The following is a 14,271-nucleotide window of genomic DNA, read 5'->3' as shown; positions in this document are numbered from 1 at the left end:
ACACGCCATACTTCCTCATACAACCACATCAAAATTACAACTGAATTATAGGACAACCATCACTCAGAATCATCAGAAATTGAGTTGAATGGATGTCTAACAAGTATGGAATTAAAGAAACCACATCCCTCCAGACGAGTAGGAGGGGCGGAAATGCAGTACAGGCTGGTCCCGTTCTCTTGTGGTGGATAAAAATTCGGGAAAGATATTTTGGGAGTGAGGAGTCCCAGCTCCACACCAGGCCCCCCAACCCAGGGTTCCAATGACAGGAAGATAAGTCCCCACAACTTCTGGCTGCAAAAGCCAGTGGGGATTGTACCGGCGAAGAAACTTCTGGAGTCCCATGAAGGTCCTCTTAAAGAACCCAAACACAGACTTACTCAGACTCACTTCCTCTGAGCTCCAACACTGGTGTAGCAGCTTGAAAGGCACCAGTGGCATAAGGGGGAAATGGAAGATTTTGGCATCAAGGTGAGAGCCAGGGGACAAAATGGTGGACAGAGGCCATTGTCCCTTTTCTGATCCCTCCCCCAAAAGAGCTACAGAGCAGGCAGGTGGGTGCCATATGTGAGATGGCATCAACCTGGCTAACACTGTTTGACCCACCCTGTAGATACCCAGAGACTCCATCCCCACCAACTTACAGGCCCACCCAACCTGCTTTTCCATATGCATGACTGGTCTTGGCTCATGCTTCGCAACTTTCTAAATCCTTTCAAACAAGCAACAGCCAGCCTCAGTGAGCCCTCAGCTCCTGTACCTCTTCCTAAGTGGCTGCAGGCCAGGCACTAGCAGCAACCAGCCTAGATTTACAGTTTGGTTTCACCTGGGCATCTCCAAGCCCTGCACAAGTAGGCAACCATCTCAGATTGCTTTATAGCTCTGGAAGGATGGCTATGGGCAAAACACAGGTTGGGGCTAACCTTGGCCTACACCATCCAGGAAACCCCAGAGCCTAAGCACCCAGTGGACAGCTACAGACCACATTGGAGTACCGCAACCCTGGCCCTACACAGCTGATCTTCCAGGTTGGTGGTCAATGGTCACAGCCAGTCCTTGCAACTGACTGGCTGGGGTAAATACTTCCTTTTGATCTCTGAACAGCAATTAAGGCTCAACTACAGAAGGAAAGTGTACTCAGCTCCATAGAAGGTGCACCTCAAGTACCCAGCTTGGGTGATAGGGGAGGCTGTGCCAGTGGACCCTACAGGACACCTACTATATTAGGTCACGCTACCAAGAGAGGGAGTCATAGCAACTCTACATAATACATAGAAACAAACACAGGGAGGCTGCCAAAATGAGGAGACAAAGAAACATGGCCAAATGAAAGAACAGATCAAAACTGACAAGAAAGAATTAAACAAAATGGAGGAAAGCAATCTATCAGATGCAGAGTTCAAAACACTGGTTACAAGGATGCTCAAGGAACTTAGTGAGGACCTCAACAGCATAAAAAAGATCCAGTCAGAAATGAAGGATACACTAATTAAAATGAGGAACAATTTACAGGGAAACAACAGTAGAGTGGATTAAGCCCAGAATGAAATCAATGATATGAAACATAAGGAAGCAAAACAACAAGAAGAAAAAAAGAACACCCCCCCCCAAAAAAAAAAAGTAAGGATAGTGTTAAGTAGCTTCTGTGATAGCTTGAAGTGGTCCAACATTCACATCATACGGGTGCCAGAAGGAGAAGAGAAAGAGCAAGAAATTGGAAATCTATTTGAAAATAATAATGAAAGAATACTTCCCTAATTTGGTGAAGGAAATAGACATGCAAGTCCAGGAAGCAAAGAGAGTCCTAAAAAAAGATGGATGCAAAGAGGCCCACTCCAAGACACATCACAGTTAAAATGCTAAAGGTTAGAGTTAAAGAGAGAATCTTAAAAGCAGCAAGAGGAAAGCAGTTAGTTACCTACATGGGAATTCCCATAAGACTGTCAGTTGATTTCTCAAAAGAAACTTTGCAGGCTAGAAGGGATTGACAAGAAATATTCAACGTCATGAAAAGCAAGGACCTACAGTCAAGATTTCTCTACCCAGCAAAAATATCATTTAGAATTTAAGGGCAGATAAAGAGCTTCCCAGACAAGAGAAAACTAAAGGAGTTCATCATCACCAAATCATTATTTTATGAAATGTTAAAGGGAGTTATTTAAGAAAAAGAAGGTCAAAATCATGAACAATAAAATGGCAATAAATACATACCTATCAACAATTGAATCTAAAAAACAAACTAAGCAAACAAGAACAGAGATGGAGACAGAATCATGGATATAGTGTTTTGATGGTTGCCTGATGGGAGGTGGGTATGAGGGGATGGGTGGAGAGGTGAGGGGATTAAGAAGTACAAATAGGTAGTTACAGAATAGCCAAGGGTATTTTAAGTACAGCATAGGAAATGGAGTAGCCAAAGAATCTAAATGCATGGCCCATGGACATGAAGAATGTGTGGGGATTGCCTGAGGCTGGGGTTGGGGGCTAGGTGGAGAGGGCCAAAGGGGAAACCTTGGGACAACTGTTAATCAGTAAAATATAATTTAAAAAAGAAAGTGATATGTCAAGGTTTTGTACATGCCAGGATATGAGACTGGTTAAACGAAACTGAATTTTCTCAAACTTCTATGGGGAAGTAGAAAGAAGGAATGAGAAAAGTATAGGCAGAGTTTATATCATCCTTTGAATAGAGCACTTTGTAGTTTATAATCCATTCCAGCTCAATCTTGCACATACACTCCTTCACAGCCTCCCATCTTCACCCTCCTTTAGATACCCCTGAGTTTCTCTCAAGATGCAGTCTGTATATCTATCTATCCATGTTATACATTTCTTATGATACAGGTATCAGTATCATTTACCTTAAGGGGAAATGCCATTGTAGTGTGTTATGAAAAACAGCACTAACCACAAACAGAGAGAGAATGAGCACAAGCAATTTTTCAGCTATTACATATATAAACATAGAGAAAAATAGGTAACTGCCTTTTACACAGACTTGAAACTGCTCCATGCCATTATCTTTCTTTTCTAGCCCCACATGATCTGCTGAGTGAGGTTGATTTTAATGGTTCTGAGGTTGTGGGAGGCTCTTTTACAAAATCTTTTGTGGTTCAGGATTAAAATTTAAGCCACTGCATAAGGAAATTTCACTTACAGGGCACTATTTAGAAGTAATATTTGGGAATATGGCTTGTAGTGTTCTCTAACAGCCAGCATCTGGGTGGTCATAAACTTAACCACTGAAGACAGGTACTTACTTTTTGGAGATTTCTTGAGATAGCACATGCACAACATCCTTTAGTACCATATCTCAGTAAATAATCACTCATAAATTAAGATGTGATTCTTAGATATTACCAAACGCTCTTGCTGCAATAAAAAGTCACTTCCTCTCCCTTAATCTTTTGCAAGGGTAGAAAATAACTGATCTTCCTTCTTCTAATAAACCTTGTATCATTAAAGACTCTTCATTGCCCTTTAACTTTATCTAGTGCAGGCTAAGTAACCCTATGAGACCTAAATTTTTTAGTGATATTTTATTTTGGTGTTAATGCTGATTGATAAATACTGCTTATTTAGAGCTGGAACAATTTCTCTACTATACACAAAAAATGTGGAGATTCTGATTAAGATCGTCTGTCTCCAAATACCATTATTAAAATGTAGACATCTAGATTTCAGCTACTTTTTGGGGAAATTATTTTATAGCTGATAGGTTTTTGGGTGTAATTTTTTTGGATTTCAAATATAGTAACAAAGGTTGTCATTCTTTAGTATGACAAATGAATCACTAGCCTTTTCTGTGTTACTTGTGTAATAATATTTCCACATGAATAGGTGGCCATAAAAAAATTAGTTTGTTTAGAGAATGAGCCATTTAAAAATTCTCACTTTACCTGGGTTGATTAGTGTTGTCCAAACGCTTATAGAATTACTTGGTTTATTGAAGGCACCTAAGAGAGTGCGAACAATTCATCTGTCCTGATGTAGACAGGTTGAGTCAAGAGATGTAAAGTATGAGATATACCCATGGACTGGCGTTCTAAATCTTCCAAGTAAGGCGGGGTTGGCGAGCGCTGGGCGGGCCCTCTTGCAGTCCCTGGCCACTGCCAACGTTCTATCTTTTAACATCCTCTTCCCTTGAGGACTTTAAAAGGTAAACATCTCTTCACGGGTAATTTAAGCCATTGACACTTTGACCAGAAAAGTAAATGCCTATTACAATAGAAATCTCTACAAGGATAGAAGCAAGGAGATGAGAATTCTGGTGGAAGAGCCTTCCTTCCGCACTCTCTTCCATACTCTAAATCCCTCCTTCTGTTAGTGGGCCGCACACATCCCCTGCTTATTCCTTAAGGTATCTTCGCCCTTCCTAAACAGATACTGTGAGTAAAGTTTGTGAGAAGGGCCTGGGGTCTCTCGGGAGAGGTGCAGTCTGGTGCTCTGGCTCTACCCGCCGGATTAGTATCTATCTTCAGCCTCTGGTAAAGGGAAACAGTTTTACGGACTGAAAAATGACCACTCCCTTGCTGAAGTATCTATAGAAAGAGAGGCATTTTACTGGCGAAATATTCCTGCCCGCCGACTCAAGTGCATATCCAATGCTCGGAATCTCCAGGTTTGGCTCGGCGCCTACCTGGACTGGGCTTCCTGGGGCTACAGCCGCTCCGCCCCCTGACACATTCGCGCTTCTCATTGGCCAGGCCCTGCGTTCGCCTCGGCTCCTGACTGGCGGCTGCTCCTGCTCATCTGCGAGGCAGGAGCACTTCCGCATCGTGGAGGCTGCTCCAAACTGAGGGGGAGGGGAACTATTTAGAAATTGACAGGAAAAGTAGGGGGGCGCTTACGGTACCCGAAGCCAGCAGTTGGGTGGGCGGAGGGGTTTAGCAGCTAGGCTGCAGCCGCGGTGGAGGCATTCAAGGTGTGCATGTGTGAGGGGACAGAGAGAGAGAGAAGGGTGCCTCTGAGGTGACATTCACTCAGCTTGCGGGCCTTCTTTCTGGGGCGCCAGAAACGCCCCCAATTTCCCAGCTGCTAAAGGAAGAGGAGGAAGGTGGGTCTCGGTGGCAGTTTGGGGGGAGGGGTGGCGGGCTTCCCACCCCTCCCTATAGGAGGGTATATTTCCCACTCTAAGATGTGTAGAACCTTTGTCCTTTACTCGCTGTGTGGCCCCGGAGGCCGAATTTGGTGTTTCGATGAGCGTTGGGCAGGAGGGACTACAGTGTGTGCGAGGAGGATCAGGTCTCCCCGGGCTCCTGTCCTTAGGACTCCGGACGGCGCGCGGATTTTCCCCTTGCCGGCGGCCCCTTAGTGTACCGTGGGGGAGGGGCGATGTAGCCTTCGGCCCCTCCCCTCCCTTGAAAATATGTCGGCTGAGGTTTCGCTACTTGGAATGGGAAGGCGGGGAGCTGGAGGCCCCGGCCCGCCCGCGCAGGGAATTCTTAGCACCTCCTAGTCCCAGATATTTATGGGCTGGTAAAAATGGTTGCTTCTTCCCCAACCCCCAGCTGCCAACCTCACCCGCCTCTCCCGCTTTTCGGAACCCTGCTTGGGTGGGGGCCGCTGTTGACCGGTTTTGCGGAGAACTGGTCGGAGGCTGGACTGCGTTGAGGGGAAAGAGAGCCAGGAATGCGACCCGCCAGCGCCTGCCGCTGTCGAACCCCGGAGGGCGTGGGGACCCGGGGGCGTTGAAATAGCCGCTGTAGATCCGCCTCTTTCATTGATGAAATTTAAGTTCGTGTGATTTTACCTTTCCTGGGAGTTTCCAGTTGGCCTTTATTTGTGTTAGAACAGTGTAGACAGGAGTTACAAGCAGACTCAGTCGCACCAAGTTTCTGTCTTTGGAAGTGGAGGTTTTCTTTTTCTTTTTCTTTTTTTTTTTTTTTTTGAGGCAGTTTTAATCGCTTTCAATAAATACTCTCCCTTAAGTAGTTAAACATTAGAAGAGGAGAAAGAACACGTCGGTTGTTAAAGAAGGGGAGGAAATCACTACCTGATAAGCGTGACTTCTTTAGAAACTAACATATATATAATCCAGAGTATTTTAGTAAATCCCTAAAATGTCGAGATTTGTACAAGGTAAGACACACTTCTTCTTATCTCCCGGGTTGCTTCAGCCGAATTTGAGAGGCACTTGAGAGGGTTGGTGGGTAGTTTGGAAGTGGAAATGTTCATTTGAGATACTATTTGCGAAACCTTTTTCGTTAAGTTGACATTTGAGCTGCCGTGAACTGCTGGACTGGCGTTTCAGATACGTATAATTTATACCCCTGTGTTCTGCTGGGTTTACTTCTGCCTCCCTGAAATCAGGTTAGGAGCACTCTAACTCCCCGGGATCGTGGCTGTAAATGATGATAAAACAGGATTTGGGTTGCTGATAATCTGTTTTCCTTTCCTGGTCGAAGTTAAGGTAACTGTGTGCGCGCGCGGACAAAAAGGCAAACTGGGAAGGCTTAGTGAAGGCAGGTGGGTTTTGCCAGACTGTTCGGGGAGCTTGAGTGTTGTTCTCAGCACCTACTCCGTTTGCGTGCTTGGTTTGAGTCTCAAATTCATTTATTGCGAAACTGGGAGTAGCTCATAGAAGCTGGAGGTCATTTCAGCAGGAGAAATGACTTTGCTGCATTGCTGTTTATTTTTCTCTTTCTTTAAAATCTACAAAGATTATTAGGTTTCTTTGAAATTTGAAAATTGCCCTCTAAATTCTACATGTATATTAGAAAGGGGTTAGGGAATTACTCTCAACAGATTTAAGCAGTAACATTGCGTGTATGCGTGTATGCGTTGTACACTTTGAAACTGGTGCTATCTTAAACCTCTGTCACCAGTTTATTGCATAGAATTTGCCTTCTGGTATGCAAAATAACTGTATTCATGTGGACCCCAGAGTATGAAAGCTTCAGCCATCTTGCTGAACACACAGCTAGTAAAGTTCACAACCACTTAATGTGACTCTTCAATAAATGTAAATGTACTTCAAAAAAAAAAAGAAATTATGTCAGTAATAGCCCTCATTTGACCCTGGGAATAAAAATGCCATAGTAAATTTTACATCACTTCATTAACTCTTCTTTGAGTTTTGTATAAAAAAGTAAAAGAATTTGGAAACAGAGGGGACATGCCTGCTTTTAGCACTAAGCTCAGAAATGTCACTTATCATTAGACTTTCAAATTCATGATATACCTTACATATGGTGAGAGATGCTTCTTATATGCTTATTGAGTAAATGGCTTAGTCAAAAATAGCAAGGCAGAAGTAACTGTTAGAAATGTGCTGGTTTTGTAAGAGCAACAACACAATTTAATGACCGGAAATCCAGTATTTTGCAACAATAAGCTAGGTAAAAGTGGACAAGTCACTTCTCTTAAAAAGCTAAGAATATTAAACTCCAGCTGTTCCTTATAGCTGTGCTTTAGAATAGCTTCCAGAGGTGGTGTGTGTTGACTAATTTCACAGTCTTTACTGTTAAAGGCTAACTGTCTTCAGATTCTAAATCAAGTGACAATACCTAAGAGTTGCTGTGACTGTTGTCATTCCTTTCTATTATCATCTACTTAAAAAAAATTTTTTTTATCTTGGAATACTTTTAAATTTATAGGACAACTGCACACATGTCAAAACTAAGAAATTATAGGTACATTACTACTAACTAAATTAGACTTATTCACACTAGTATTCCATGACTTAGTCCTGCACTGTGTTTAGTTGTGATACACTTTTGCTTTAAATGGTAGTTTGCCTTTTAAATTGGCAGTTTTGCACAGAGGTGAATCCGCCTCCCCCTGCCCCCAATTACCATGATTGTGCTCCTGTTTATCATTGTTTAAAAATTTTGTACTTCAAATCCTGGCTGGGTGGCTCAGTTGGTTACAGTGTTGTCCCCATACACCAAAGGGATGTGGGTTTGCTCCTTGGTGGGGATGCCTACAGGAAGCCTCTGTCTCTAAAATCAATAAACATATCCTTGGGTGAAAGTTAAAAAAATTTTTTTGTACTTCAAGTGTAAAGTAAACCCTTTATATGATTAATGAACTGTGTTGCTCTTTTAAGAGATAAATCTAATTGGCTAATGAATTAGCTGTCTCCACAGATCAGTTTGGAAGTGTAAAGACTGGGATTTTTTTTTTGAATTTTTTTAGTAGATCAAATTTTTTTTAGTGATATGTCCACTCATTGATTTACATAGGTTTTGCCACTCATAGGGCAAAGATTGAACAACTATTAGGCATTACGCCCCTGTTTTCGTGCGTTGTCTCATTTAAACTTTACAAGAACCCTGTGTGGTAACTGTTACGATCCCCGCAAGTATGAGCTCAGAAATTAGAGTTTGATCACACACTCTTTATTATTTGGCCAAGTTTTACCTGCGCAGGGGCCACCTTTCCCTCGAAAGGAAAAAGGCGCGCCGCTGTAAGGGTACACGGGTTTTTATAAGCAGAGCAAGCAAGCAAGATACAAGGGCGAGAAGTGGCAGTTAGCGATAGGCAGCTTCTTTCTTTCTCCCTTTGCTAATTAGGTTCAAGGCTGTTACTGGGCCCCCTACTCTGTCTTTCTCTGGTCAGGATGTTTATCCGAGGCAAGGCTCAACCGTCGCCCCATGCCTCCTCCTCATTCTTGTCGACTCTGGCCCAGCTGCATGGGGGCTGCACCCTGATATGTTTTTCTTGGTACCAGTTTCTCCCTTATCCTCAGCTCTGACCCTGCCCCTACCGGCTGTTTATCTGAGTCAAGGCTCAGCCGCTGTCCTATCCTGCTACCAAGGGGGGGCTCTAATTCTTCCCTTCATCTTGGGGCACTGTCTGCTCTAGTTTCTTGTTTCGGCCCAGGCTTGACCTAGTGTTAAAGCCTGGCCCCTTCAGTAACAGATGTTTATATTGACCTTACAGCTGAGAAAATTTAAGTATCTTGTTCAAAATTCACAGCTACTAAGCACTGAAATTCATATATGCGTAGATACGTCTAAAACTCTTGTCCATTCCAATACCCTTTGCTTCTTTCATTAAAAACTTATCTAAATGGCATGTTTTTCCTAAACTGTCAGTTCCCTGTGGACATTGTATCATAACCCTTTGGCAAGTACATTTTATTTTGTAGTGGCTGGTGCTCTATAAGAATTTGTCATGAATGATAAGCAATCAATCCAGCACTTTCCATGTGTTTTTAGTAGGTTAGCCTACGTTTTTGGTTGTATTTTTTAAGATATCATAAATGTTGAGAGAGATTAAGAGAGTGTGGATTTAGGTTTGAACCCTGTTACTAAGAGGCTTAGACACATAACTTTTCTGAACCTCAGTTTCTACTTATATAAACATTGGATATTAATACTTATGCCACAGGGTGACTGAGAAGCTGAAATGAGATGAATTATGTGAATGTACTAGTCACATATTAGATGGCCAATAATTTTTACTTTTTTTCTTTCTTAAAATGACAGTGGCCTTTCAGATAACATTGCCACCATAAAGATAACCATATACCCTCAACAGAAATAAACAGAAACAAGGCAGGCATGACAGGTCTTTATTTTCCTCTTCTAGGTTTGTTGTTCAGGCCTGTGGCACTTGGGAGTTGATATGTTTAATAACAACAAAAAAAGAAGTGTGGAGTATAGAGGGGACGCTTAATAGTTATATAAATACATAGTTGGTGACAGTTTTTGTTTCAATCCAGTGAACAAAAATTTTTTTGAATGCTTACAAAGTACGGTGTCCTGTATTGGGATTTTTCATGTATCTCTTATGGTGGGAACTTGAAATTCAGAAGATGTGCTGTGTATACATGTTTTTGAATTTCTGAGAAATTGGGGTTGCTATACTTGGCTTGAATCTCTTCCACCAAACCTAAGCAATGTGCTTTTACAGAAAAGCTGGGCATCTCCATTCTCAAGTGCTTTAACCATAAGGTAGAAGGTAAAAATGTTCAATTAATAAAACTACTTAATATGTATTAAGAGTTCTCAGTATATATTCCTTGGCCAAAAGAAGGTTGAGCGTTCTTTGGGCATCTCCAAGTCTGTGATTCTCAGGCACTTAAAATTTCTTTTCAGAGGAAGGCTCTTCTTTATCTGTTCTAGGGCTTAATACCCTAGTTTGGTGTATTTTGCCCTCAGGTCACCTGCCTGCCTGCCTGTGATAGTACTTCATTTGCCAGTTTTCTCCCTGTGCAGGGGGTTCCTTAAGGGCCCTTTAGTTATTTTAAGTAAATGTGAGTACTAGCTGAATGAGAAGGGGCTACTTATCACAGTTGGAGGTACTAGGGGTAATTGGCAGCTCTGACATTTTGCCAGGTTTGTCATCCCATGCCCTTTGGGATTTTGCTTTTTAAAAAGTTCTGACTGCTAATGAGGTAGTCACCGTACATGGTATGAACCTTATAAATGGTGCAAGGACTACTGTCATTTAGCCAGCTAAGGCCATGTTCTGTGCTTATACTATAATATTAGAGGAATTTTTAAAAAAATTTATAATAGACCATTATCTACCTAAATTATATAAATATGTCTCTTAATATTCTTAAATTGAGGTACTTTCTTATATTTCCAAGGAGGCCATTTGAGTATCTCTGTGTTTAAAAAATATTTGAGACCTGTCAACTTTCCCATTTGTTGGAATTCTCTTTTTATGACTTTTTTGGTGATGCTTGTTTGGTAGATGGCAGCAAGCCAGGGAGGATTAGTTGAGCCAATAATAACTAGAGGGACCTCAGATGAATACCGGGATGAGAAACATTCTGGGCTAGATTGTGGAGGTTGGACCTTGGCCTGGTTCTTCTCAAATCCTAAGACCAAACTGAGAGTGTTGCTGCTTTTTTAGAGGTCTAGGATATTTTAGCCCAGAGGGATTGTGGCATGGACTTGAGGTAGGACCAGAGGTGGCAAAGCAATGACTAAGACACATTCCACATTTTTTTTAAAGATGTGCCTTAGGATTCATCTAATCCTTCAGCTAGAGAATGAAGGATTTAATTAAATTCAGAGTCACAGTTATAAATGGAAAATTAAACTAAAAATTAAGAGTTGAGCTGATGAAAATTTTGTTTTCTAATGTAGACCTTGTTCTCTGTGTTTAGACTTGTTCTTGATAACTAGGTCTGTCTTGTAGTAAGATGGATGATTTTCATTTGTGAAAGCCAACTAAGGAAAAAAGAAATTGACAAGGAACATAAGAGAAATAAGAAATACTAGCTAGTACACTGCTCAGTAGTGCCATTTTAATATTCTGAAGATAAATTGAAAAATAACTTCATGAGGAAATTAAGACATTAATTTTTGGACAACAGGTGTTTTCTTGTAACATGGATTCACACACTCTGTGTTATTTTTTCTTCATAGACAATTGTAACTTTAATTAAAATAATAGGATATTTAATCGTATGTGAGGAACATTAGTTGGCCTAAAATGAAAATGTCCTAGACAAAAGAATAATATACTGTAGTTTTCCAGTTTCCAGCAAGTTGTATTTGGTACTTTTTGTGAAAGTGCAGGAGTTCCCAGAAAGTCAAGGTGTATCCATTATTGAAAAGTTAGTATAAACAAATATTCAAAAGTCAAACTGACTCTGGATTATTTGTAAAATGAATAATTAAGAGTTGACTATGCTAACTCTTCATAATGCTCTTTCTTTTGATATCCAGTATTTATGCCAGTGGAGAAACTTTCAGCAATATTAGAATAAAATTGTTAGATCTTCTGAGGGTTTGGGCTTTAGTGAATGAGGTAGTTCACTTACCACCTTTTTTATTGTTTAGAAACTGGAGTTTATCTAAAGACTGGTGTCCTTTTGACACAATTACAATTTCTTTTAAAATATATTTGAATTTTGTATGATAGTGTTTGGGTTGTGGACATCTTGGGTAATTTAATGGATTGTTCAGGCACAATGACTATTAGTTGACTTAGACCTCTAAAATTCTACCAGGCATGCATCTTCTTATTAACAACTTATTAAATTCTTTGAAAGTTGGCTTGCTAAGCTACTGAAAGAAAATTAAACTTTGTGTTTTTTGATTGGGCTTATGTGAGAGAAAGAGGATAATACTTCATTTGAAAGCTGTTTCCCAGTTCTCTTGATTGGTAATGCAGGCATCTCGTTTAGTTCTTTGGGCAGTAATTGTCTGGGGCTCAAATTCTGCCTTTGCCAACAGTTCCATTGTTTATTTTTCTCAGTCATTGCCAAATGAAAGTGATTGTGCCCTCAAATCATTGTGATAATTATGGATTGTTTTTGAGAACCATAGAGAAACTGGCTTGTTGTCTTAGTTAACTTACATAAACAACAAAATGTGTCATTTTCCAAAAACACTTCTAGATATTTGTTAATTTTTTTCGTAAATCAAGAGTTCCCTGTTTCTCTATGATTTCACTTATAGCTTTAAAAATATTATTCATTGTATTCATGCACATAAAATAGTCATATTATGCTTAATCTACTTTTAGTTATTAGTCAACAAATTGTAAAAAAATACTATTGTAGGGGACACTCCCTTTAACAATAGCATGACTTACTCTTTGGCCATGGAGACCTGCAGACAAGGTGATTGGCATTTGCATTTTTCTCTGGTTGCTGCTCTGGCAAAGGCTGATGTGATGTTTCCTTTATGTTATAGCCCTGCCTAGAATTGTAAAACTTCCAGTGAGTGCAAGAAGACAGAATAACACAATTCTGTGGACTGTTTTGGGTTCATTTATGCCAATGGTAAAATGCTTAGCCTTGGTAATAAAATATTTATAGAGTGCGTAAGAGCTTTCTTCGATTTCTCATTGCCCAGAAAATAAACTATATAGAAGGAAAAGTTGAAGAGCAGAAGAGAATGCTTATTCTGATACATAGTTTTAACCTCACGTGATAATATTTCATAAAAGGCATAGTGAGTTTTTGCCAATTTTCATTCAAATTTGGTGGCATACAAAGAAAGGGGAGACCTTCCTCCAGGAAGAGGACACCAGGCAGCAGGGTTTGGATTCCAGTCAGCACTGCTACTCTGTCCTTAAGCAAGTCAGCACCCCGCCTTGTCCTGCCCCATTTCATCTTTAAGATAAGGGAATTGGACTCAGTCACTGACCTTAAGCCTTTCCGAGCTTAAAAGTTTACTCTAAGTACACATATATAGAATTACAGAGCAGTCCTCCAAATAAGTTTTTAGTCCTTGGTGGTGATTTGATGTTGTATCCTTTTTCCTTCCTCTCAGCAAATGAGTGAGATAGGCTCCTTGGAATGCCTTCTTTCCTATCATCCACTAAATTTGATGCCAACTGTTAACTAGTTGACACATCTCTTCTGAATGTTCTGTTTTCAGAAGTGATATTTTCTGTTTTTGTGGGGTTTTTTTAGATTTTAAGAGCTATTTGTTGTATGAGAGCAAGGTTATTCTTAATTGTTAATGAGAAGTCTGGTTTAGATATGAATTCTAACAGTTAAAAATTTTTTAAAGTAAGCAGTGCATGATTAGCAAAAATCTCAATTAGCAAGTGGCTCTGAATATTCAGCACTCGAGTACTGTAACAGTTCTCAAAAGCCTGGTGCCTTTTTATGTTACCAAAATGCTTTTATTAAGCATTCATGTGTGTATAAAGCTGAGTCATTTAAAAATATGTAAATATAAATTGTCATATTATAGTTTACAATCTAAAATAATCAACATTGACTTTAATACTAAAAGATCATGTAAAATCAACTTACTGATATTTATTATGATTGAATGGACTATAACTTTTCCCTATTTTTACTAAATTAAGCTAAGCCTAAGTATAATTGCCCGATTTTGGGAGCTCCAGTGGTGCAGTCGGTTAGAGAGTGGTACTTATAGTTGCCCAATTTTGTTTAATCTCTAAATTTAGTGAAAGCATTATGCTAACATATATATTGGATAATAAAAAGTTGGAAGGAAATTTTAAGGTCATTTTGTCTAGATCACCTACATTTTGAAATTTCTTTGACCATGTCCCTGATACTTGACTACTAAATCAGCCTCTGTTTGAGAAGCCTTAGGGATTTCAAGTACTCAGGAAATAGTCCACACTTTTCTTAACTCCCCTTTCCCCATGACCAGAAAAGACTCTTAAGCACTTTCTATATGGCCTTATCAGGCACTACCTTCATGAGACTGGACTCTATCTTCTTTATCTGTACCCAGTACATAACTATCATAAGAGGCTCTTCCTTATTTACTTAATAAGCATTACATGAGTATTTACTATGTCTCTTGCTCTGTTAGGCAGTGGGAATACAACAGTGAACAAAATAGAGATGATTTATTCTTAAAGAGATTGTAA

The 14,271-nt window shown here is 40.2% G+C and overlaps 1 protein-coding gene across 5 annotated transcripts in view; it reads left to right on the top strand.

Annotated features, from left to right (window-relative positions):
* Window positions 1-4,816: 4,816 nt before the first annotated feature.
* Window positions 4,817-14,271, top strand: part of UGP2 (UDP-glucose pyrophosphorylase 2) — a 62,793-nt gene continuing 53,338 nt past the window's right edge. Inside the window, exon 1 of one of the 5 annotated variants that reach the window (XM_054586903.1) lies at window positions 4,817-5,056. Coding sequence is in view for 1 of the 5 variants with exons in the window: in XM_054586901.1 (XP_054442876.1) it covers window positions 6,063-6,081 (19 nt within the window). In the remaining 4 variants the exon portion in view is untranslated. Of the gene's footprint in view, window positions 5,057-5,541; window positions 6,082-6,223; window positions 6,413-10,833; window positions 10,859-14,271 lie in introns of those variants that run through there. The other 4 variants (XM_054586901.1, XM_054586902.1, XM_054586904.1 and 1 more) reach the window with 4 other exon arrangements.

The sequence above is a fragment of the Pteronotus mesoamericanus genome, unplaced genomic scaffold (assembly GCF_021234165.1).
Source record: "Pteronotus mesoamericanus isolate MK-2021 breed Mesoamerican mustached bat unplaced genomic scaffold, CSHL_Meso_final contig_98, whole genome shotgun sequence".
Classification (NCBI taxonomy): Eukaryota; Metazoa; Chordata; class Mammalia; order Chiroptera; family Mormoopidae; genus Pteronotus; species Pteronotus mesoamericanus.
Note: the sequence above shows the minus strand (reverse complement) of the source record. Positions and strands in the feature narration are given on the sequence as shown.